Source organism: Lissotriton helveticus, chromosome 4_1 (assembly GCF_964261635.1).
Source record: "Lissotriton helveticus chromosome 4_1, aLisHel1.1, whole genome shotgun sequence".
Lineage (NCBI taxonomy): Eukaryota > Metazoa > Chordata > Amphibia > Caudata > Salamandridae > Lissotriton > Lissotriton helveticus.
Genome location: NC_136063.1, coordinates 1139306344 through 1139332815, shown reverse-complemented (window position 1 = coordinate 1139332815; position 26472 = coordinate 1139306344). Strand labels below are relative to the sequence as shown.

At 43.8% G+C, this 26472-nt stretch overlaps 1 protein-coding gene across 4 annotated transcripts in view; it reads left to right on the top strand.

The window, feature by feature from the left end:
• The window catches only part of LOC144829031 (poly(rC)-binding protein 3-like), a 335139-nt gene extending 318306 nt beyond the window's left edge, over positions 1-16833 (top strand). The window contains exons 16-17 of one of the 4 annotated variants that reach the window (XM_078687747.1): positions 12906-13809; positions 13883-16833. In XM_078687747.1, the coding sequence (XP_078543873.1) occupies positions 12906-12963 (58 nt within the window). In that variant the 3' untranslated portion in view covers positions 12964-13809; positions 13883-16833. Of the gene's footprint in view, positions 1-7693; positions 8951-10568; positions 13810-13882 lie in introns of those variants that run through there. The other 3 variants (XM_078687746.1, XM_078687748.1, XM_078687749.1) reach the window with 3 other exon arrangements.
• Positions 16834-26472: the final 9639 nt, after the last annotated feature.

The following is a 26472-nucleotide window of genomic DNA, read 5'->3' as shown; positions in this document are numbered from 1 at the left end:
TCAGTAGGGCACGAGTATTCGCAAATCTGATCATACAAAACCGAGACCCTTCTGCATCCCATACTCACATACTCTTTAAGAGCTCAAGACTACTCTCATACGCAACATATACTCTCATACTCACATACTCAAAGAGCTCATGACTACTCCCGTCTGCAACACATACTCTCATACTCAAGACTCTAAGAGCCCCAGGATGGGACTGACCAAAGAGCAACCCCAAGGATGAAGTATACCACATGAGGGGTTACATCCTTTTTTGTTAACAAACTTCTTCAACCCTTGTGTTGAAAGGTGACATGTAAACACCCAGGCACAGGGAATGTCGAAATTGTCCCATCTGAGCCGGTTCTGCTATATTGTTTATTGGCCTGTTCAAGCCTGTTATTGGTTGAATACCATTGAGTTAACTGCAGACAACTCTTGAAGACCTTCATGAACAGGAAATTATGCAACAACCCCACGAAACCTTTCACTTCATTCTGCATTGGTCACGTGAGTGGAAGTCAGAGGAGGGCAATAAAAGTATCACATTTTCTTTAGGGCTATCACGATCAGTGTTTACTCATCACACAGTAAAGCATGTAGTTCCAAGCTTAGGACACATCCCTACTTACTGACATCATTCTTAACTGAAGCAACAATTGAGCTGTATGGGAGCCAACTTTGATAGCTTTGGGTAAACAGGGCAGCAGTCAGGCACCATTCAAGGCTCGACTGGCTATAAGGGGCAGAGGGACCCAAGGTAGCCTGGAAGACAGCAGGCTGCTTTGGAGGTGAATTAACTGAGGGATTATCATCTCATTCAGTGTGTTAACACAAAGAATGTGTAGTTTCTCAGAAGCAATGCTTTTCAAAAGACCCATCAAGATGGTCACGCTCACTTTCTCCACTCACTTGCTGGGAGCTCTTGAATGCTGATATTAAAACATTTTCCAGGGCTTTGCTTTTAACACCCAGCCCTTCCCTTGTACTGATCCTTGAATAGAATGGTTTTTCAACCGAGGTTTATCAGAAGTCGGAATTAATTAGTTTCATGTTGGTACCACCATTTTGAACCTTTCGTTGAGTGGGTAAATGTCATATCGCAATTGGAAATCTTCTCACTTAATGCATGCCACACATTTGCACAAGCTAGGTTACTTCCAGAACAGTATGCACTACAAAAAAACAATTCAACTCACAATTTACAAAATTACTAATACGATTTCAGGGTGACACATTTTCACAGGTATTATATTTAACTGAGCTACCTGAAAGTATGGTTCTCCTAGCCAAAATTCCAAAGCATATTTAATGTTTTTTCCAGTTAAATTTTTAGTAAAGACTTGTTTTTTCGCAGTCTCTTTGTGCCAAATATGAGCTTAGGTTATCACTAATAAATGTATTTCAAAAATAGCTTATGAAGCCCATTAGGTGCACATAACAATCAGCTACCTTGTGCATTTATTTAATAGGAAAGAGGTAGAATTAGTACAAAACAGGATACTTCCAGAGGCATTTGCTTCCTATGAATATTGATTCATGCTGATTCCTTAGATGAACCCACTTCCCAGGTACCAGACTGGATTCAGAATGTATTTTTACTAAATTGTGTCACTGAGGCTCAGCATCAGATGTGAACTGTCACAACTTCACCGGATATGGTGCAACAGCCATATGTATGAACTCACTCACACCAGTGATATCACTCCCTTTGTTTTTGCACTTCCACAGAGCCTGGATCAAGAGCTGCTGAGAAGTCTCTCAGGTCTTTTTGTATAATGTCTTTTTTTTTTCAAAAAGAGGCTTTCGTCTCCATCATCTTCCGACTTCATCTTGCAAATCATATCCCAAGCCCATGTCTCTTACTGACTCTCACAATCTACTGTTTCTGGTGTTTGAGAAAGCAACACCTTAGAAGGTGACCTGATTGCAATTATGCAGCTTACAGGTTGCCACGAAAAGGAAGCTAAACTATGTTATGGCTTGTGTGACTAGGTAGTTAATAAATGCTTCTAAACGTTCCTAATTTCTGAGTCCTTCTACACAGAATAAGCAAAAGAAAGCATGAATCATTTTCACGTAATGGTAAAAAGGAGAAAGCATTTGAAAGAGAGGGCACCATCATCTTCTGATATCCCTCTCATCACCCATCCCACAGGCGAGGTTTCGTCTTGTGTGAGCTTCTAAAAATCAGACAATGGCTTTACAAAAAATCCATGCTTAAGATTTGTCAGCTCTGGGCAGTGGAATACTTCTTTCAGCCACCAAAGCACTTAGGAGCAGATTTACAAGCCCCTTGCGCCACTTTTGCGTCACTTTTAACATGGAAAAAGTGTCGCAAGGGGCTTGTAAATCTGCCTCTTAGTGTGCCTTCGGCACCAAAAGAGTTGTCTTTGGCATGAGACACTCAGATCCTGACCTCATTACAGCACCCCTTCTGAAATGGATACTGAAATTGTTAGCACTATGGCGCTGAAGTGGATGTAATTGGTACTCATAGCGGGGTCAGCGGTTTCTTTAAGACATCACTTAAAGCTGCACAAATCTGCTACTTCAGAGCTATAATTGTAGGAAATGCAATTCAGTCCCATAACCCTTTTGGGCACGCTGATAAAGATGATGATAGCAAAGCAGGCAATTTTTCGCCTCTACCTGAATCCAACCCAGCTTTGTTAGCAGGTTATCCCAACACGAATGACCTTAACAACAAAGTCTGATTTCCATACATCTAGAGGAACCCTCACAGCAGAGTAACCTAATTTTACTGCGGTGGTTGGAAAAGTAGCAGGGACTCTTTTCATCTGCATACAGAGGCTCCTAGGTCCTTGTAGGTCACTGAAATACTTGTGGGGTCAAACCACTCCTGTGGCATTTTATCTTTCTGTAATGCCTTATGCGAGACCTGGGACACGCCTCAATCGGGCAGCTGTTGCAATGTCTACCTCATGCCAATGCAAGTGAGCACCATCATCCAATTCTACTTGTTGATTGGTTAAGCGTTATTGGTTTTGGCAGGTGTTGCCTTCAGCAAACCTGGGCCATCCAAACTAAATGAGGACAATCTATCACATTCAAAGGGGAGAGACGAGCCAGAGCCACACCAATGTTCTGGCTTGGCTCTAAAAGCCTGTGCATGAGCCGAGACCTGAAAATAATTGGCATGTAATTCATGCAACAAACATTATCTTCAAATGTCAGAAACGTGCATTTCTTTAAAAACATGGAGAAGTTGTTCACCTTAATACGTCAGTTTTTATCACTGCTTTAAGCGGAAATTATTAAGAGGTAGTTTTTAAACAGGAATTTAGAAACATTCCTACCCACCGTCCGAATAAAAAACCCATTAGTGAACTAAAGGGAAAATCAGTTTCATCTGCACCCTGTTTGTAGCATAGATTCTTATGATAGGTAGAGTAACATTACAGTCTATCAAATCAAACACAAGAGTTTTTTGGATGGAACACATCCTGAACTCACATGCTTGATAGCAAAGAAAAAGGAGACTTGATGAACCAAACTATTTGCTTAGGATCACACAATTCACTGAAGCTGGGAAGCCAGGATTCATCTCAGATTATTTGGTTTCATATTATGCAATTTGAGCCACTAAATGGGTATCACTTTCTTTCCTTTCTAACATAGAAGGTTTATGCTTTGTTTTTTCATTATCGTGCATGATGAAGAGCATGGGTGGCAGGCATAGTCACCTGAACGCTTGACTTGTTTTTGGGCTTGGTGCTCCAAGAGGAGATCGAGCTGAGCCAGAGCCAGGCATCTTTCTCAAGCCTTACTCAAGCTTTCAGTGGCTAACCCTTCTCTAACAGCAAGGCATCATGGATGCCTCCAAACAAGCAATGCAAATGGGAGTAGGTACTGTGGATGCCTTCACTCAATTTAGGGGCTCCTTTGTGATCCTAAAGAGGTATTCCTGGATGTGCACAACAGGCTTTTAACGTGATGTCCATCCACAACTATTGATGGACAGTTATTACTCTGGAACAAGGCTGACTCTTTATTCGGGAAGCTTAAGTGATGCAGAGCTACAGTTTCAGCTTTGGACCAGACTTCCAATTAGTGGTTTCAAAGATAGTACCAGAAATTTCATAGCTAGATAGGTCAATTTAGGGGATAAGCTTAGAAAATCTGTCGGTTAACTTTTCAGATTACATATGCTCTTTGGGGTGGCAAGTGTTTCTTCATCAGAGAAAGGACATAACAAAGGATAAATGGTGTCTACAAAGAGACAAGACAGGCATTTTACCTAAAGGATCTTATCTACATGTGTTTGTCTTTAATCTGCTCTTTACAATGCTGGTGTACCCTGATTTATTTTAAGTAAGGAGAACAATTTTAGATGTCCTAGTCTCAGGGAAAGTTGTTATTCCCCTATAGTTCCTTGTACTCGAGAAGGAGATAGAGGAGATAATTCTAATTATGGACTTGAGATTCTTGAAAGTGACTCTACAGCAGTCCTTTCTGCTTTGCAAGAACAGTGTTGGGTGATCTATTTGGACAAATGAAACCATATATTTCCACTTCTCAGTCTTGAAACCTTCGATCTCTACTGAAAGACCTTCATTGGCACTTTACCTCCCTTCCATTTGGGCTGACATTAGCACCTCATGTTTTAAGGAAGTTGCTAGCAGTCCTTACTCATCTACATCGCAAGGTGCCATTGTTTATTCTTTCTTGGATAGCTGCCGTCCGACAAAGCAAGTGCAGACATCCTTCAAAAGGATCTCTTGACTACAAACATTCCTTGATTCAATTAAGATATTTTCTGTGAATCAACAGAAATCAAGTTTAACGCCTCTGCAAACACTTCATTTGTTAAGGGTGGAAATGGATGAACATTAGTTGCAAGTTTCTCCATGTGTAAAAAGGTTCCGTAGCCCATAGACATTTGTTTCCATTTTCTGTATCATTACTTTGAAACAGCTCAGTTATTTTGGAGAGGTTAGGTATAACAGCAGCAACATATTTCTTGGCCCTGAGTCCAGATTGCAAACTAGATGACTCAAATGGGTGTTGAGGTGTCATCAGAACATTTTACCTAAAGGATCTTACCTACATGTGTTTGTCTTTAATCTGCTCTTTACAATGCTGGTGTACCTTGGTTCATTTTAAGTAAGGAGAACAATTTCAGATGTCCTAGTCTCAGGGCACACTGATGATGGACTCTTCACAACCTGGTTGGAGAGGCCACATAACTAAATTAACATTTGTTGCACGTTGGTCATCTCAGGAGACACTCTGTCAGATTCATCTAATCTAGTGGAAATGGGAGCAATGGGGTTGGCTTTAAAAGTGTTTCTACCTTAAATGCAAAGGAATGATGTTCAGCTTCTAATTGACAATTTTATAATTTTGTTTTATTTGAACAAACAGCCCAATGTAGAGCCAAAAGCAATAGCAGCTCAGCTAATGGAGAAGAGGAACATGAAGGTGAATTTCCTAGTGTGTCAGTGATGAGTGGGAGTTTCATTAGTAAGAATTGGATCAAATCTCCATGGCAGTGGGTTTCCCAGAAGTAGATATGTTTGCCCCAGCACAGAACAAGAAGCATCCCATATTTTGCTCATGAGAGTATCCTTTGAGAAGCAACGTTTAATAGGCATTTTCTCCTGGCTGGGATGTTCTGCATGTATTAAACATGTCCTCCTTTTCATCTTCTTCAGAGGGTATCCTAAAGGTCCCTTTCTATTAAGTAATAGAGACATTGATCACCCCTGATTAGGCATGCAGAACAAGGTACCCTGACCTGCTGCAATTGAGTTGTGTACCACCATGGTACCATGTGCAGATGGACAATTTGTTGCTGGGGAATCAAGATAGCCTTCTGCATTCTAAACTGCAGAGCCCTTTGCCTTCTTGGAAGGAACATGAGAACCTAGCTCCTGGCTTCTGTGATTCACTCACTGGAATTTCTGGAAACTCTTCTAGGAGCCAGAAGACTTCCACCATGTGGCCAACTCTGGTAGAAGGTATATTTGTTGCCTCCTGGCACAATATTTCACTGAATCTTCTACATGCATAGACTCTTCATTTTCTCTGTTCATTTTCTCAATTTGTATGTTTCTTTGGCCAAAAAGCCCTTAATACTGGTACGCTTAAGGGTGAGGTTATCACTTGCTTGGTCAAGGTTCTCCATGTAAGTTGTCAATTTTACTGAAAGGGTTTCAGAATAGGTTTCCTCCAGTCCCTTTCAGCATTCCACTGTGGAACCTGAACTTGGGACTTACAGTTGTGATGTGGACTCCATTGGAGCTCTTACATTGATGTTCTCCATAATTTCTCACTTTAATAATTGGTTGTTTCTGTTGACCATAACTTTGCCTAGCCACCTCAGTGGCCACCATGCTTTCTATCCTTTTTTTTTTATACCACACAATCTATTTTCTGACGACCAAGTGATGCTGGAGGGAAACCATTATTTTTGCCAAAATCTGGTAATGAGTTCCACGTCTCAGGTTATTTCCACAGCATAGTTCATCCCTGGTCTTCACCCATTCAAGGGGGAAGTAAGAATACACAGACTTGACACTCAGAGTCAACTAAATCTGTTAGCGTTGATTATAAACTCTTTGTGGGTTTTGAAGATACCGCCTTGCTAAACCAGTCAGGAAGCAGAATATTCCTAGACAGCCTCCTTTAGTGATTTAGCACTATAATGATTTGGCATGAAAAACTCCTACTGAAGAATTCTGTGCTCATTCTACCAAAGGTGTAGCTGCTGCTTAGGCTCTCTTGATGGGTCAGCAATCCACATGCAGAGCAGCTATCTGGCGTCCGATGTACGCTTTCTGTATACACTGTTGATTTTAATGCGGAGGATTAAAATCAATCATAATTGTAAGAGCAGGATTTCAGTTGTTTTTCCAATGATCATACTTGAATTCCTCAACCCACTTCCTTTTGGATGCTTTCTGAGTTGTTAAAATAAGGAATCTGCAGGAGCTAATATCATTAGAAAACCAGTTATTTACCTTTGTTAAAGTTCTTTTTGATGGACATGACAGCTCCTTCAGATTTCTCGGTGCCTTCTATTTTCCCCTCTTCATTAGGTATGATTGATGATTATTATTTTTGTCTCCCTTCCTTTATGGCTCTGTCTTTTTCATCTTTAGCTTTCATGGGGGCATGGAAAAAGGATGGAACTGGCACCAACATTGCAAGTACATTGAGCCATATATAAATCCTTTTTCTCACATCTGGTGATGTTGCAAGATGGCACTGCTAATAATGGATGCAGTGATATCACTGATTGAACATCGGAAATTTTTTGCACATCCAGTCGGGTGCATGGGAAAGAGGATTCTAGTAAGGAATCTGTGGGAACTATCATAGCCACATAAAAGAACATTACCAAAGGTAAGTAACTTGTTTTTGATAACACACAGTAGTACAATGTGTTTTAATATAGCCCCCAAAGCGAAGTGCTAATGGTGGCATTTCCATCAAAACATATGAAAACTAGTTCCATCTCTACTGTAGTTGTCATTGGCTACTAAATAAATGTTTAGATGTTTTCAATACCTGAATTTTATGTGAATGAAGCATTGTAGGTTTCTAACCATATCTCCTCAACATCACCTATTTTGACTTTGCATTAGATGTGTAATCCTTTGAATTACTTGTAAAAATGTAGATGCAAAGATCAGTTTTAATTGTGGTATCTGATTTATAAGGTTTCAAATCCCATTTCCAGGTTTTTTTGTGGTGAGACAATTTAATCCATTTAAGCCAAAAGGCAGCAAGTGGACTCGAGCCTGCTCCAGTCGTCCCGTTTGATCCTATGAAGGCAGCATACTTGCGAGGCGCCACTTCACCAAAACATGCCGGCGCTTCAGTCACGCAGCATGCTGTGTGAAACTTTGCGAACCGCATGTTGATTATACTGACATTTTTCCGAAATAAAATATTTTGATTGAGAAAAGGCATTTACAAAAAAAAAGTTTTAAAACTATGATTGATAATTTAGGATGTGCATACCAGAAGTGTGCAGGGAATAGAAAAAGCTGTTGGCCCTAAGAATATTTTAAATCCTTGCACTACATCTGCAGAAGTATCATTTGGAAAGAGGAGCCTTTTCGGGGTGCCTGTGGAATAATTCAGTTTCTCTTTAATCTAGCAACAAGATCTCTTCGAGCTGGATTCAAATTTATGTGGGCTTAATTTAGTAAAATCTATTTCTTCTCATTTTAAATATGCTCCATAAACTCCAACTTTACAAGTTAAGGGGCTGACTGTATAGAAACACCTCTTTTAATTTTGAAACAAAACACTTATTAGTGTGTCGGTTGGGTTAGCAATGCATACAATTTCTTCAAATTCTTCCAAGACGGCTCAGTCTTGGAGAATTGGTATTTAATAATCCAGTTGATTGGTTTGTGAGGCGCAAATATGCTGCCTAAGAAAAGTAACGTCAGCCTGCTATATAGACTGCTCTAACCCACTAATCTAAACAATCAGATTTTTGCTTGGATTTGTTTTTTCCTGGCCGGTGGATTGCTTGTTCTTTTTAAGTTGAACACGGATAGGACATTTACAGATTGGAGGGAAACACATTTTAAACATGCGACAATACATGGTAACGTAAGTGGCCAAGTCTCACAGAATTGGGAATGGAAGAGATCTAAAGTTGGCACATGTCAGTTGTGAGTAGCATATCCAGCATTTTTCAAGTCTGATTTTGTATTAGCATTCTGGGAAAAAGAGTCCTGCATTGATAATTAGAAAAACAAGTCTACAAGTGTCAGAATGTACAGAATATGAGAAGGCATGGATAAGTTACTCAAGCCTGACATGGAACTTCTTGATGGGTCTGGAAAAGTGCAGTAAAGAATGGCTCCCTAAATATAACAGAAGGAAATTTAGCAGGTGTCAAGCAAGGGCCTTAACTAAAAAAAGTATACCTCTCCTATGTGTGAAGACTTTTAGAACCTTTGAACAGCAGAACTTGTTTTGGACTTGAGGTGAGGGGAAGATAGGGTTCAACCCCCATCTGTGTTTTATTACCCATAGGTTTAGCCATTGCATAATTGGTTTCCATAAAATAAAATATTTGGCAGATATCAACTACAATGAACAAAATGTATTATATGTTCGTTCAAAACATGCCATTTCGAAAAAGTATTCAATTAAAACATTAAGGGTTTTATGCAACAAAGGGTTTTACTTATTCTGTGTCTAAGGGAAAATACATTGATAAATAAGGGTGTTAGTGTCCAACATTAGTCCATAAGGGCCAGATTCATGCAAACAATTTGGGGCACACACAATAGATACTTTTATATACAATGATTGTGCATTGGATTCAGCCACAGATTGACTGTTTACCCTCAAAATTTGGTATGTCTCCGACCCTCATGGATCAAGGTTGGCTAGACCTGACTTACGTGATGAGCATTAAAACTCAGCCTGTATGTAGGAAGAACCTAAATGATTTCCAAGACAATTTGTGAGCCTTCTTTCGAAAAAGTAAACTTCTCACATGTTGTTTTAGGACAGTTGTGCTGCAGCACCATTGTCCAGTCTGCCTCCTCAAACTAGAATAAAGCACCATTTATGACATCATCATTTGTTTTAATTGTAAATAAAACAGTGCAAGTATGCAAATAAAAAGGCCATTGCCATTTTCTTTCCATATGTCTGGTAGCAGGGAATTGTTTGTGCAACCTCTTTAGTATTTTTATGCTAAAAACCTATTTTCAGAAGTGAGCGTTTTGTTTCAGAATAAGAGGTGGACATACATACCATACAATTTAGTGCATTTTCTTAAACCTGGCTATAAGCCTTTTTAGCTCACATGGTGCTCCAGTACACCAACAGATCAGAAGACATTTGTAAGGACTCCTAAAACCATTACTACTTTCTGTACAGCAAAAGGAATAATGGGATAGAGTATCTTATTTGGGCTAGGCTGGGTATTATTCCTCATCATGTTACCTTGCAAAGCATATGGTAAGTGTATTTGTGTTATTCAGAAGTAGGTATGGGTATTTAACATTAGAAACATAAGTATATGTAAGAATGCCAAGTTTCTGTTCATTAGCCATTCTCCAGTATCGAACAATATAAAAATGACAAATATCAAAGAGGCTGAAATTTCCAAAGTTAACATGTCACTGTTGAGATTTTCAAAGGCAAACATATCAGTGCTGCGAGTGTGAACGTCATACTTATTTTTGTTTATCTTTGTTTTTCTTTTGCCTATTCATCTTTTGTCATTTTTTGCATTCCTTAGCTTTATTTATTTTATTGATGTGCTTAGAAACCATTATTTATGAATAGAAAACTTAAGCATCTCAGTAATGTTTTCATCATCAAATCATGAAATACCCTTTTGTTATTTCTCTTCTTTAACACATAACATGTACCTCCTTTGACCCTCATTTTTCCCTTTTTTCTCTTCTATCTCTCTCTCTCTCTCTCTCTCTTTGTCCCTTCTCATGTGTGTACCTTTTTTCAACCAATTTAACCCCTCCCTTCTGTTTGCTCCCCCTACCTCTGTTTATTCCTGTGGCCCCCTTGCTTGACCTTTCCCAATCTGTTTGTTCCTGTTTTCCTCTCTTTGTTTGCAGCTTAGAGATGGCTAAACTCAGCACCCAGACTGCTTCCGTCACGACCCCTGTTGACCTCAACATGAACCTCTCTCAGTCTACCACCCCTACCTCCACCCCTTCCTCAATGGCTATGCTGGCGGCAGCGGCAGCTGCCTCCACAGTCAGCGTCAATTCCCCTCCTCCCTTACCAACTTTACCGACCACCCACTATGCTGTTCCTGTCTCCAGTCTGCTTGGCATGAAAACTGTCCCACTTCTGGCACTAAATGCCGCAGCTGCCGCTGGGGCCACGGGAAGTTTATCTGCTTATACTGCCAAAATCCCATCGGCGAGTGGGGCTAAGAGATCTGATCGCCAGAAGTTTGCTCCATATTGAAGGGATGAGAAAACTTTTAAACAATGCAAGTTTTCCAAGCTCTACCAACATTTAATGGTAGATCAGTAGCAATCAAGTAAACAATATGGCAAATAATCTTTTGCTTTTTATTTTGTTTAATGGCTAGTAGTCATCGTTACTGAATTGTCTTCCATTTTCCATGACTATTAACATCAAATAGCAACTAGTTCCAACAGCTTTTTACACATCCTTTATTGTTATCCATCCATTCAAGCTGGCATGTTTGTCTCTCGAACACTTGATATTTGAAATTTTTAAAGTGGGATTTTTCCTTCAAAGGTTATAATCTCACTTTCATATGGGAATACACTAGGGTGGTTGCAAGATTTGAAGATATGCGTTTTTGCTTAAAACATAATTTTCCCAACAAGGGTAAAAACCTTATTTATTCCAACAACTTTTGTTTTAGGGCCAGTAGAAAATACCAGTATTGTAACTGCTCACCAGTTCTCTTGATATTTTAACCAAGTTCTATTTCATACTTTGGTGTTGCAAATTTTAAATGTATTTATATTATGAGAATATTTGGTTTGTATCTAGTCTTGCAGTGACCAATGTGTGGCAGTTTGAACAATAGCTCTCGACAGCGTGGAATAGGCACTTAGGGCAGCGCATCCAGTGGCCGTTTCTTCAAAAGAATACAACTCTTTGGAGTATTGTTTGATTCCTGCCCTTGAGAAGGCATGAAATTGAGAAAACAGACACAAGTAATGATCTAGATAGGCAGTAAGGCAAGAAAGAAGGCAAAAGAAAGAATATAAGGGTAGCCTTCTGATCTATTTGCATTTCAATAGAGTATAATCATTTTAGAAAACACACTGATTCATATAAATCAATTGATTCAATAGGGAGGCATGCTTAATGCATCAACCCCAAGGCTCAATCCTTAATGGGGCTCTGAACGAATAAGAGCATAATCATAAGAGCATAATATTTAATTCTTATAATGTTGTGCCGCAAGAATTAGACATGGTCCATGATACGCAGTGTTAGAACCTTCATTCCAGAACTGAAATGAGAACATTTGGTTGAACAGCACTTCATCTGAATGCCGTTTTACTGTTCTCCATTCTGGCAGATGTGCAGGACTTTCCTTAAGAAACACATTTTCATTCCTTACACCCCACATCGAGGGTTGTGTATCTGCCCTTTTCCTTTCTAAAGCAGACATTGTCAAACACGCTGATCCCATTACAGCGTGGCAACCTTAGTGGCTGACTATGCAGGATGGAATACATGTCTACAACTCTTACAAATAGCTATGGAATTGCACGCCTGCAGAAGCTACATTGAGGAAGGTTTTATACATTGTTTTCGGCCTTTAAAGATCGAGAATGGCAACATAGTCTCTTGCCACAATACGGAAAAAGGTTACTTTCTAATGTGAGATACTTATGTCAAGATCTCAAAGCCATCAAATGTTACCTTTTGCAAGAATCTTCCATGGTTTACGCTGTTCAACAGTTTTATGATTTGAGGAATCACACAGACCTCTGTTTCCATCGTTGTAGCCATCAGTTGGTGTCTCAATTTTTCAAAACTGACAGTTGTTCTGAATTCCACTAGATGTGAAAATCCGTATCACCCACGCTATGAGCTATTGTATTCAGACGAACAAGCTAATTTGTGGCTCAAACAGTAGGGCTGGCAAGATATGAGCATGCATTTTCTGCCTCGTTTGTATTGAACTGACGTCATTATTCATTAGAACAACAGTGTGCCCCATTTGTTTCCTGTATGAACTCCAACATTGGGCATGATTTCTAGCAGTCACACAACCCACCCGTGTTTGTGAAATTTCCATTGAATTCCTTTAGTATTCTCCCACCTCATTGTCCACTGTATGACTGTAAAATGTTGTGCAAGAAAACTAACAAGTTGGATTGGAGATGAAAGATGGTAGTGGGCCACAAAGGTCACTCCTATCACTGAAGGCTCTTTTTACCTTTTCTCTGCAGTTGGCAGTATTTTAGAGAGGCTTACAAAATCACAACAGGACGTTGGGAGCAACAGTAAAGACTCATGAGAGCCACTGATCGTTCTAGACAGCCAGCCACTGAAGAACACTACAAAGTAGGAAGATACTCATAATCACAGTAGATAAGCCTTGCAACACAGCAAAAGAACAAACTATTCCAAATAATGTGTGCTAATTTGCACCAAGAGTTCTTCTTTCAAATGAACACAGTGAAGCGAAACGTACACAGTGGCATACTATGGTGATAAATGGATCTGTTTACTTTAATGTTTTAAGTTTTTAAATGTGACATTCATGTAAGCATTTCCCCTAATCCATTTGCGATCATTCCAGATAATTTCAGACATCTCTATCACAGTTGTACATTCCATAAAATAGCACTTATGAAATAAATCCCTCTAAGATCTTGACATGTGTGGCTGTACTGCTTTTATAGACTACAAGCACACTGTCATTCTGGATGCAATTGTGATCTAACATGCATCTCTTCTTACATTAGCCTGTCGGAAGCATGATTCACAGAAGCCAAATCAAGGCTTATGATGGTACTATCAGCAGCACAATGTTGTGGCACAAAAACAGTGTAACAGGAGGAGTGTGGCCATCAAGAATGCAATGGGGAAAAGTATTGAATAGATTTTGCTCAATGTTTGCTAATTACTGAACAGAGAATTAATCTAATAGATTCTTCTAAATATTCTACCTGGGAATCATAAAAATAGTATTAACTGTGAATATATCTCACAATAAAAACTGGTTGCTTTACTTGTGCCTCAATAACATGTTAATTTTAACCACTTAGATAGTTATTGGACATTAGAAGATGAGAGATAGATTTGATTCCAACCTGTAGCATACAAGATACACACATGACTTCTGTCCAGGTACTCAGGATATTAAGCAGTTTAAGGACTCAGAACCTGTAGCATACAAGATACACACATGACTTCTGTCCAGGTGCTCAGGATATTAAGCAGTTTAAGGACTCAGAGCTAATATGTGGCATTAACAAGTTGCTCCATTCTGTATACACTAAACCGCAACTATTGAACACAAGCATTCATCACTGGAGTGTACTGTAGCGTGAGGTGCTGTGCTGCTGTTCACAAATATTTATCCATGTATTTCTGAGCCTGGCAATGTTTTTTATGTATCGAAATGAATATTATAAATGGGAACCATCTATCAGAAAGATAGAAATGAAAAATATTGTCTCTCACCATCCACCACATGATAACAGGTTGAGTCCTAAGATTCTACACTTGCTGACTCATTGGGTGAGAGGAAACGTAGCTCCCTCCATAAACAAGTTAACTTTCTTCCACCCCTTTGTATTCACAGTGACTGCATCCAGCTGTCTGTTTGAAGTGGACAGTGCACTACTATAGATCAAACAGCCAGTGTAGCCAATTCATCTGGCCATCCTCGTGCCCCGCCCATTGATCCCAAATGCCTTGTTTTTGTATCACCCTAAATACTCATTAGCAATACTTTATGATGGACATAGACCACATATGTGTGAATTTATCTAAAGAATGGGCATACAAATATTAAATGTTGCACTTTTTTATTGTCACCATTTTCAATCTTTAGCACACATATTGGACTTTTCCACAAATTTAGTGCTAGATTTTTTATTCTATGTAAAAAATGTCTGTTTGCACCGTGCTTTATCAGATATGCCTTGGCAAACAGCAACAATTCCTAATTGTCTATTTTGCTATAGTAGACTCTTTTACTCCATTGGCAATTTTTTACTCCATTGATTTTGAAACCTGTGGCCCATGAGCCCATTTTTCTCCAGTTTACGTTTTTTTAATCTGTGTATGCTTCACAGCTTCCATCTCAGTCATACATTTTAGGATGATTTGCCGTTTCAAATGATCTTTGGGGACATAAGGGTATAAAGGTCTGGGTCTGTAAATGCAACTCATTGGGACTGAGATTCGCACTTTGCAGAATAATTTCACTTTTAGCCAGTTTCCACTGCCCCATGCACTATACTAAAATATGACTCTTGTGGACACAAGGACAGCAACAGTCCAGTCACAACATTCCAGATAATTTCTGCTCCCCCTTTGCACCTATTTCAGATAACACAACCCCATTCTATCGCATTCTTACCCATTAGAAGTCTACTCACCTTTGATCAAAAGACAACTAGTAGTTTGAAGAGGTTCAGTGAGGAACACGATGAGAAAACAGGATGCTAAGCAGTTGAGACCGAACTGCGCATATGCTAACTGATTTCACAGAATCAAAAATAATATACTTTATTAGGAACATTTTTAACAAAGGAACCATAAAATTTGTACTGTGCGACAACCCTTATCTGCCATGCTGTCATCCAAGTAAAAATAGAACCATCCTCTGAGAAGGCTCCTCCCAAATGGGGTTTCCTGTAAAACACGAGAAGCTATCCAATCCCAACATTGAGATGGATGATAGTGCTCCTCTTTAGGCATGGCACTCCACAAATATAGTACAGTCATTTCAGTATTCCACTTATAGGTCCATGTAGTTTGCCAGTTAGTGGTGAATATCAGTGTAACAAATAGGAGCTGATTCCAACATATATTGGTGCTTTATTGCATATCTTCCTGAAAGACTTTTTAACAGGACAAACTATCACAGACAGAAAACTAAACAGAAATAAGATAAACTTTAATATAAACTTGTCAGAGAATTATTATAAAAAGTCAAATTGCCAGTAGTAAAAAAAAAAAGTACTTCTTGGTTGACAGCTGTTGGAACTAGTTTTTCTCTCATTTTATTTTGTATTCCCATCTTTCCATTTTTATCATTTGCGTTTTGCATTGTAATGTCATATAGTTATCCACTTTATTTCTTCATCATCACCACTCCTGAATCCAGACCCATATGACTCTGCCCATCTCCATCCGCATTGCACTCCTTTAACACAAAGCTTTAAGTCAATGAACTGTTTTGAAGAGATTTTTTATCTGAAGATAACAGGAAAAGGAAAGAACAGGATCCAAATGCAATACTTTTTCAGAAAAAAAGACATCAAGGAATTTCAAAGTGTGTTGTACAGGGCTAAATATTTGTGTTATTGTATGTATATTCTGTACTCTGTAGGCTTATCCCTTAGTACCTTGGCACTGAAAAGGACACTGTATCAATTGTACAATGGCCGTCCCTCTGATTTGCACTTGTGCAGACTGGATTTGTTTTATTGGTTTTGCAAGTAAATAAGGACAAACTGGAAATAATGTAAAGGCGCCTCAAGATATTTACCAGCTTTAGGCTACTGCTGTAAATCCTTCTTGAATATCACAGTTAAAGTAAACATTTGTGAGGATACTATGATGCTTGCACTGAAATGCTGTTCTGAAACTGGTTGTACTCAAGTGTTATTTTTTTAATGGTGAGCAGATTTTGTTTTTTTGCTTTTTCTTTTTTTCTGTTTTTTACTCCCCCACCCCTTCGTTTTTCCTACATTTTAGGCTCTCTTCAGAAGTCTCTGGCCTAGGGGCTTTGTAATGTGCCCCACCAGACTCCTAGCGCATTAGCCAACACACAGGACTTTTCCAAAGCCCCATGAGACAATGATTTCTATGGACTTTATTCTACAGAGGAATTCCTGCCATTTATAGACTTTCGTATTATTCAAAAACGTTAAATAAATATTTCTTTTACTCTTTGAATAATTATGCTTCCAAACTCTTGTGTTGCTCTCATTACTGTTCCAGTTTAACATTGTTATAATTCTTGAAATGTTTAAAATGTTGATTTTTTCATTAGTTTTTTTTCTTGATGTTCACGTTTTGGCTAGTCTGTATATAAGCATGAGCTGTATGTGTTCTAAATCACTGTATTCTGCTATAGACGTAAAAGTAAGTTATATTAAATGCTTTTGTAAATAAAAAGTAAAATCTTGATTTAAAAAAAAAGGGTGTCTTTTTATTGTATCAACTGTGTACATGCAAAAATATATCTCTGAAAAAAGCACACTTCTGAGTGTTAATATATTCCAGATGCATACACTAAAATGTAAATTCATTGCTTTGAAGGAAAATCAAATGCCCAGAATACCAAGTTAGTGCAGGCAACAATGATGTACAATGCAGAAATCCACCTTTGTAAAGCCTGTACCATCCACAATCTAGAATAGACAAATAACTCTTCTTCCCTTGACAAGAACATCCTTTCTATTCGGAGTCTCACATTCTAGGCCACAAAGCCTGTCTAATAAAGGCTGTGATGAAGTTATGAGTGATGCTATGCTTAGCTAGGTACCTTTACATATATTACATTTCCTGACATTATTTTGGAAGAAGTGATATTGCAAGAGCTCAGAACTTATAGCATGTACAGTTTGACCATAATACTAGGCTGCAAGTACGAAATGTTAAAATAGATCCTGAGTCTGGAATGACAAAACCATAATTCAGAATGATAGTCCTCAAATAGAAAGCCCTTTTGTAATCAGAAATCCTACAATTTGCAAAAGCACAGGGGTTACTATCACAAAACGGGTTTTCTTTCTGTACAAAAGCCCTTTTGTTAGTCAGAATATTTCTTCCAACTCATGAAAGGACTTTTGCTATTTTTTCTGAATTTCATATAGGAAGCAGCTTCACTCTCTTATTTCCAATTGAAAAGGAATGCATCAATGGATTACTAATGAAATTATGGATACAAGCTATTCATGAGCTACCAACTCCAGAGTTTGAGAGTTGGGATAGTAACTTATCCGCGAGGATGAAGGGATCCCTTGTGGCATCGTTTTGGCAGCCTCGATATGCTCCCTTCATGTTTTCAGAAATGGAATCCATTTTAGAATGCAATCCCAAGGATGGTGGTATGTTGGCCCTTGCAGGCCACCATCCTTCTCACTCAAGCTAATCACAGGGGGGAGGGGGTCCAAAATTGCAATCTGCCTTATAATTATTAACTAGGCACGTCATTCTGTGTTCCACTTTGATTCAGTCTTTTGTGAACCGGTTGGTTTGCAAAATACTATTTAATTCGCAAAATGTCAATGTGAAATTTGTGATCACTTTTTGTGAATGGAATATGTACATGAGGCTATTAGCAGGTACTGCTAGCTACTACCTTTTTGGATAATATAAGAAGCCAGATTGTCTGCCAGTCAACAAACAGTGAAAAAACATTTTTCAGAGAAGCTATGCCTCACCACTGTTATTTACCAGACTCAATTAATGGAAAAGGCACTCAAATGGGATATGAAATAATCCAACAAGCCTTGATGAAAAGTGACATGGTGACCTAGACACATCTCACTTCATCCAAGGATAAGATCTTGCCAGCTACAGCTAGGTTACAATGAGGAATCAGGAAATTTGATTGGTGGATATTTTGCTAACTCTGTTGTATTCATCCAAGGTCCAGCTCTTGCTGCCTGACACCGGCATCCCAGTTATTATGTGAAACCATGTGATGTGAATATGGGGCTACTTCTCTTATGTTATGTTCCATCCTCCCATATGGGCATATACCTATAAAACTGCCAACCTCACTGAGAAAATAACAAAGCTTTGTACAAGATTAAAAGACAGTAAGAGCAAAACTGTGCAAAAAACAACAGACTAACGTGGTGAAATATCAGCAAAAGGAGTAACTACATAAAACACCAAAAATAAAGAAAATATGATTTTGATTTATTTTTTTAATTTTTAGGTATATCACTTATGACAAAAGGTTAAAATCTGGAGCCATTTTGTACAGTAACTGTTCTTAAGAGAAATCCCAAAGCCAAGCACAGAATGTCCAAATGATGAGTGGAGTATGCATGCAATAGCTAATGTACTAGCCACGTGAGCGTGTGGCCATGATGAAGAGCATTATACGGAAAGCAATGCAGTCAAGTTTGAACAGAATTTGAGTGAACATAGAAATCCAGAGTAAAGAACTCGGGGCAGGTGATATGTTATAGGTCTGGTTCTCAAAACCAACTGATCTGCGGAAGTGAACACTACTTTCAAGAGCAGAACTGCTCACAAAGGAATATAAAAAGGACATTACCTCAAATGTATGTGACAGAACAGGACTCTAAACTACGATCTCAAATCTTAGTAGGGGACAAATATTTACCATCTGGAGAAAGTGGAATTGCTAGCAAGCAGTGTGGATCCTTTTTCTGATTCAATTCTCTTCTTCAGTTGCATAACACAAAATGATGCCCCCCCCGGCCCGCTGAATGCGAGGAGGCGCCCTGAGCATGCATGCCAACCTTCCTGATTCAGGTGGGAGGCTACTGATTTCTAGACTGGTCTCCCGCCTCCAATTTCATCATGCAGAAACCAGATTCAGATAGCCCACTCATGATCCGCTGGAAACAAGCCAGCTTGAGCCAGAACGCTTTGCCCTTAATTCTTGGATTAGAGGGTGTGACCAGCCTCAACATTACATTTTTGGCAGTTTTATATAATGCATCCAAAAAAAAGTTTAGAACTCTGTTTTAGTTTGCACTATGTTATTAAACTGTCAAAAATGAAATGCTGATTGTCACTATGCATGCAAAAGACAGACTGAAGCAAAGGCAATCTGTCTGAATCAAAGTCAATGGGGAAAATTGATTCTCCCGACAATTTTCGTTTAATCTCCCACTGGCCTGTTGGCATATGTGCCTGAGTGTCCCATATTTTGTAGCTATTCATTGGCCTTAGGCTGAATTTGGCCCCAACTACGGGCTATGGCCCCGACTTTTTACAAATTCCATTCCAAATTGCAAAAAATTTCGTAATTTTTGGAGAAAGTGCTAGTCCACCAGGCAGTCGATAAGGACGATTTGGGGTAAGACAATATACAACACAATTCATGGTAGTATCAACCAAACTACTTTTCCATCCTATTCCTAATGTTTTCTCCACACAACTCAGTGTTCAATGAACTGTGGCTCATGCTTGAAATGCTTTTACTAGAATAAGGCTTTTGTGTATAGCATTTTGCTGCACTTTCCAGTGATCTGTAATAATAATTCCGACATAAAAAATGTGTGTAATGAAAATATCAAAATCAAATGTGCTTTTCTCTAAAAAGTATGTTCAGTAACTAGTTATCCTGTTCAGAATATAACTTTAAAACATGCTGTGACGCTTTTTCTGAAAATAAGTGTAAGCCTTGATGTGCTGGCTACCTTTATAAAAATCATATAAACAAGGTACCCAAAATAGGAGAAACTTACAAATACCTATAATCAGCATTGCTGGTTTCATATTTTTACTCTGTTGAGTCAGTCTTCTATCTACATCATGTAGCAAAGCCTGTGTTCTATTTGTTGAAGCTACCCCCTTTTCTTTGCCAGATCACCTCTTCTGAGTTTGCAAACATACTACATGGATGCTCACTGACATGCCTATATTCTTTTTACTCTGCCTGCTTGCCAAGACGATCGCAAGTCACAAAAATGCACACTTTATCCACATAGTCGAGGACTACAATTAGAAAGGGAATTTATCCAACATCGATTTCTTTGGGTGTAGTTCTGTGCATCACTTCAGATTTTTAGGGGAGGCACAGAAGTAAGAGACTTGAACAAACAGGGGAGCTTCAATTCTTAGAACACCGGCTTCACTGCAAAGTAAAGGAAGGCATCGGAGAAGCGCACTCTGAGGCACAAATGCACAGATTGGATGAGCGGTGTAGCACAGACTGCTGACCCATGTTTGAAGGAAAAAGTCAGCTTTTATTAGAAGAGGTGCACGTCACGCATTTTGTTAGGCATCTCTCCTTACAAAATTAATGCCTCATGAAGCAACAGTTTGACCTATGTGTTTTCATACCCCACCCCTAAAGTTCCTCCCCCATCACCTAACCCAGTAACTATCCACATCCTGCCGTAGCTGAAACTCTGCAATTGTGACCTTTAACCTATCCTATCTGTCATCAATTTGTCTATTAACTTCTAACTAAACGAATACACCCCCCCCCCCCCGTCGCGCTGCAGCCCCGGGGACCACCACTTTACCGGTGGCCACAACCACCAAACCAAAGCAAACACTGCTCTGTTTCAGAAAGCAAGAGCATGTAAAATGCTCTCGTTTGCTGAAAGCAGTAGAATTGCTTTTGGACAGAAGGAGCTGAATGTTAGCAGCTCCCTCAGTCCAAAAGCAATGCCGGCAGGACGCAGGGAAGAGACATCAGGGACTGGGGGCCTTAAAGCTCCACCCATGGCCCCCAACAGATAAGAGTGGGTGCGACTGGGTGGGACTAGGGCACCCAGAGTAGAGACCTGGTCCCATGGGATGGGATCCCCAGGCCACAATCAGCCACCTCCCTTTTAAAATAATTGTTTTTTAAAAAAAAGGAGAATTTCTATGTTTTTTTAAATGCTATTTCCTTATTATAACATCCCTGCAACCTTTTTTTCTGTGAATTTCTATGTTGTTTTTTAGGTAGTAGTCGAGTTTGCAGAGTGGTGGAGAAAGGAGGCAGGCCCCTGACCAGCTCCTCGATTTGAATCTGATGTCCTGATCCGTGTTTGGCGGGGGCAAGCAAATACACCACCGGGCAGATCCTGATGTATGAGCCAAAGAAGCTATTGAAAGAGCAGGGGCTATAATACCGCACCCCATTTTATTCTTTCCAGGGATATAGAATATTGGGCCAAATTTGAGTAGTGGTCTGCTAGCAGTGCTCTAACTGTCGCAAAAAATGCAGTCCAGAGAGTGGCGTTGCAGGTCTCCGTGTGCTGGACTAGTTAGTCTTATCCTGCAATGCCATGTATTATTCTTCCAAGTATGAGACCAATATATATTCCTTGTCATATGATGTCTCCTACTTAAAAGTTGCGACGCATTTCGATCAAAGCTAGCAGTATGGATCACAGAGTAAACAAGCATTTGCAATGCAATAGGTCTCACATTTAAGAGAGTTTGAGCTATTGGCATTGTAAATGACAACGCCTTACATTTATGTTTTGGGTTTTAAAACATAAATAAAAGGCATTGTCATTTACAATACTAATAGCTTAAACTCTCGCAAATGCCAAACCGATTGCATTACAAATGCTTGTTTTATATAGGGCTGAGCGAAATTGGCACAACGCCACTATGCAGAATTATGGAAAAATGTGTGGAAAACGAGCGCACGTCCGGAGGGTCCTTGTGCCCGGGACAGGGGTCCCTCATGCCCGGGCAGCCTCCCGATCTCCCCGGCCTGGCTGGGTTGAGAAGCAGAGACCGGCCCGGGCCCTGTGTTTAGGACAGGGCCTTGGGTGTGGGAGCCCCCGTCCTGCGGCCTGTCAAGTGTCCATCTGCCCGGAAGAAGGGTCCCTGGTGCAGAGCCCCAGAGCCCTACCGCTATGGCTCTGGTGGGAAGATGGGCGTTCTTTCGGTCCGGGCCTTCTGGTCGCACCTTTCCCCTTGGCCATCTGGTCGCACACAATGCTTTCCAATGGGGCGACCAGATGGCCGGGCTGCCCTGGAAGTCCAGATGAGGGCTCATTTGCCTCCCAGATCCCAGCCAGGGCTCCAGGAGGTCGGGCACATTCGCGCCCAAGGTCCCCTGAGTCTTGCAGTGCGAACAGGTTCCCAGAAAGAGGGGTAGATTTCCTTCGGATTAGTAGGGGCAGGGTATGCCAGAACACCCATCCCGGGCTGCCGGTTCTTTGCCGCGGGCCAGTTGGTCTATGCCCAGACAACACCTCCCCTCCGTCCGTGGGCTCTCTCCTACGGCCCACGGCATGGCAAAGTGCCCGGGATAGGCTCCATGGGTCCCGGGCAGTCCTACCCTGGGCATCCGGGCCCGAGTGCTCTGGTGGTCCTCCCCGTGCCTGAGGCCCAGCTGGGGTCCCCCGGTACGCGGAGCCACCGAGCCCTGCGTGGGCAGACGGGAGCCCTACCGCGAAGGCTCGGGGCGGGCAGATGGGCGTCATTTTGGTCCCCACCATCTGGTCGTACCTTTCCCCTCAGCCATCTGGTCGCATGCAATGCTTTCCAATGGGGCGACCAGATGGCTGGGGTGCCCTGAAAGTCCCGATGAGGGCTCATTTGCCTCCTGGATCCTAGCCAGGGCTCCAGGAGGTTGGGCACGTTTGCGCCCAGGGTCCCATGAGTCTCACGGTGCGCAAGGGTTCCCAGAAAGAGGGGTAGCTTTCCTCCGGATTAGTTGGGGCTGGGTATGCCGGAACAACCCTCCTGGGCTGGCGGTTCTTTGCCGGGGACCAGACGGTCTATGCCCGGACAACACCTCCCCTCTGTCTGGGGGCTCCCTCCTCTGGCCCACAGCTTGACAAAGTGCCCGAGATGGGCTCCATGGGCCCCAGGCATTCCTCCCCCAGTGCGTCCAGGCCCAAGAGCTTCGGTGGTCCTCCCCGTGCCTGAGGCCCAGCCGGGCTCCCCAAGCCCTGCGTGGGCAAACGGGAGCCCAACCGCGAAGGCTTGGGGCTGGCAGATGAGCGTCCTTTCAACCCCGGCCATCTGGTCGCATCTTTTCCCCCTTAGCCATCTGGTCGCATGCCATGCTTTCCAATGGGGCAACCAGATGGCCGGGCCTCCCTGATCCCAGCCCGGGCTCCAGGAGTTCGGGGACGTCCGGGCCTAGGGTCACCTGAGTTTCTCGGTGCGCATGGGTTCCCAGAAAGAGGAGTAGTCTTCCTCCGGATTACTAGGGGCAGGGTATGCCCAGACACCCGTTCCGGGCTGCCGGTTCTCAGTCGGGGACCAGATGGGCTGGGTGCGGACGACACCTCCCCACTCTCCAGGGCTCCCTCCGACCGGCCGCGCCGTGGCAAAGTGAGATGGGCTTCATCGGTGCCAGGCCGTCCTCCTCCAGGCATCTGGGGCCAGAGAGCAACTGCGGGCCTCTCGTGCCTGAGGCCCACCCGGGGTCTATGAGCCCATGGGAAGCGCATCCCCCGAGCCCTGCAATGGCAGGCTGTAGCCCTACAGCGAAGGCTCGGGTCGGGCAGATGGGCGTCCTTTTGGTCCAGCCATCTAGTCACATGCCGGGCCATCGGGCACTTCCGGGCCTAGGATCCCCTGAGTCTCTCGGTACGCATGGGTTCCCAGAAGGAGGGATAGCCTTCCTCCGGATTACTAGGGACAGGGTACTCTGGGACCCCTCTCGGCCTAGAGGTCCTCAGCCGGCAGCTGAATGGCCAGGATGCTGCCCCAGCCCTGGGTCCATCCCCAGGCCTGTCACATGGCAGGCTGCCCCAGATGGGGTCTTGCGGGCCTCCCCCTCCTCGGCTGGGTTCAGGGGCCCTGAGGAGGACGCCCTCCCCACCCCGGGCTCCATTCTTGGTCCTGCTGCGTGGCTGGGTGCCCGGGACGGGGTCCCGCGGGCCCGGGGAGGCTTCCCCTTTGCCTCCGGGAGCCTCAGGTGGATCCAGGGGCCCGCCGGGTCCCAGGTCAGGTACTCCAGCCCTAGACCCTGTCCTCCGGCCTGCCCAGGATGGGGTTCCGTCGTGCCCGGGAAGCCTCCTCCTGCTCGCCTGGGTTCAACGGCTCCCAGGGGCCTGGGGAGGACAGCCTCCCCACCCCGGGCTCCGACTCAGTCCAGCCACGTGGCAGGGGGCCCGGGACGGGTTCCGGCGGGCCTGGTGGGCTTCCCCTGTGTCTCTGGGCCTGGGGGCCCCGGCGGGGTCCATGGGCTCTGTCGGGCCTGGGTCAGGTTTTCCGGCCCTGGACCCTGTCTCCCGGCCTGGTGCTATGCCAAAATCCCAGGACGGGGTTCTGTTGTGCCTGGGGAGCCTGCCCTTGCTTGGCTGGGTTCAGGAGCTCTGACCGTGGCTCCTGAGGGCACCGGGGATGGTGGCCTCCCCACCCCGGGCTGCATCCTCTGTCCTGCCATGTGGCAGGGTGCCTGGGATGGCGTCCCGTGGGCCCGTGGAGACTTCCCCTGCACCTCTGGGCCTGGGATCCCCAGCAGGGTCCCGGGGCCCCGCCGAGCCCAGGTCAGCGGCTCCGGCCCTGGGCCCCGTCCCCTGGCCTGCTGCTCTGCCAAAGGCCCAGGACGGGGGTCCGTTGGTCCCATGCAGGCCTCCCCTGCTTTTCAAAGTGTCTGTGGGACCCGGGTCGGAGGGCCCGTTGGGTCCCCCTCGCAGCCTCCGTGGTTGGGGCCCTGAGCCTCTGGCCCCCGATGCCCCGGCACCCGCTCACTCTTTAGTTGGGCACAGAGCGACCAGATCGCTTCCCTTTTGAGCCCGGCCATCTGGTCGCACCTTTCCCCTCGGCCATCTGGTCACACGCAATGCTTTCCAATGGGGCGACCAGATGGCCGGGCTTCCCCGGAAGTCTCGATGAGGATACATTTGCCTTTACGATCCCAGCGAGGGCTCCAGGAGGTCGGTCACATTCGCGCCTTGGGTCCCTTCTGTCACCTTGTGTGCATGGGTTGAAAGAAAGAAAGTTAATTTTCCTCCGGATTAGAAGGGAGAGGGTCAGTCAGACCCTCCGTGTGTATTCTGAGACAGGGGAAGGCAGCACCCGGACCTGCCTACCGGGGCCTCCAAGGTGCCTGGCTTCACGCCTGCCTCTCAGCTCCATGAGATGCGGTGATGCTAAGATGGGGAAGGCAGCAACAGGGCCTGCCACGCCGGGGCCCCAGGGGCCCAGGTATGCACCTGCCCCTCAGCCCCTTCCCGATGGTTGTTTTTCTCTGAATTTGCTCAGTCAGACCTCAGTGAGGTCTGGCGATGCTGAGATGGGCGAAGGCAGCACCCAAGTCCGCCCGCCGGAGACCCCAGGGGCCAGAGTACGCACCTGCCCATCAGCCCCTTCCCGATGGTCTTTTTTGTTCCGAGTTTGCTCAGTCAGACCTTCGTGAGGTCTGGCGATGCCAAGACGGGGGAAGGCCGCACTCTGGCCCGCACGCCAGGGTCCCCAGGAACCCGGGTACGCACCTGCCTCTCAGCCCCTTCCTGATGGTCGTTTTTCTTCAAGTCTGCTTGCCCCGGGAGCAGGCAGAGATGCTAAGTCAGCATACCCCCTGCGCAGGGCGGCCTGCCAGGGGATGCCCCAGCCGTACTCGGATCGATTGGGCACTCTCAGTCCATTTAGGGATGGACTGCTTGGCCAGCCTCGGCTGTTGTTTCAAGCAAGGAGCTTCCTCACTGCATGGACCGTTCGACTTGAGGGTCTGCCACCTGGCGGGAGGCCCTTCACCCTACCCAGCAGAGTGAAGGCGAGTGGCCCAGGCAGCTTGTGCCCCCCAGTGGTCTGACCCGAGCGGAAGGGGTCAGGTGGCACCAGGCCCTCGGATGCTGCTGCCCAGCAGGTTCGTAGGCCCTGTGCGCCACGCTGTCACCCCTCTACACCCAACACATTTCCACAGCAGCTCAGAACGATCGTGCCGAGGGGTGCCGCCGCCGCCAGGCTCTGGCACCCCTGCGTCACGCTCAGGCTGTGCCTCGGCCTGCCTCTCCCTTCCGGGGGAGACAGCTGGCCCTGCTGGTGCCCATGTGACCGCACCGCTCCACCCCTCCAGTGAGCACTCCTGCACAGGTGGGTGGGCTCCTTCCCCCAGCAGGCTCCCAGAGGGAGGGGTGTGTGAAGGTTGCCGGTCAGGGAGATGGGCACGTGACCCCCCGAACCAACCCCGTCAGCAGGTGCGGCTAC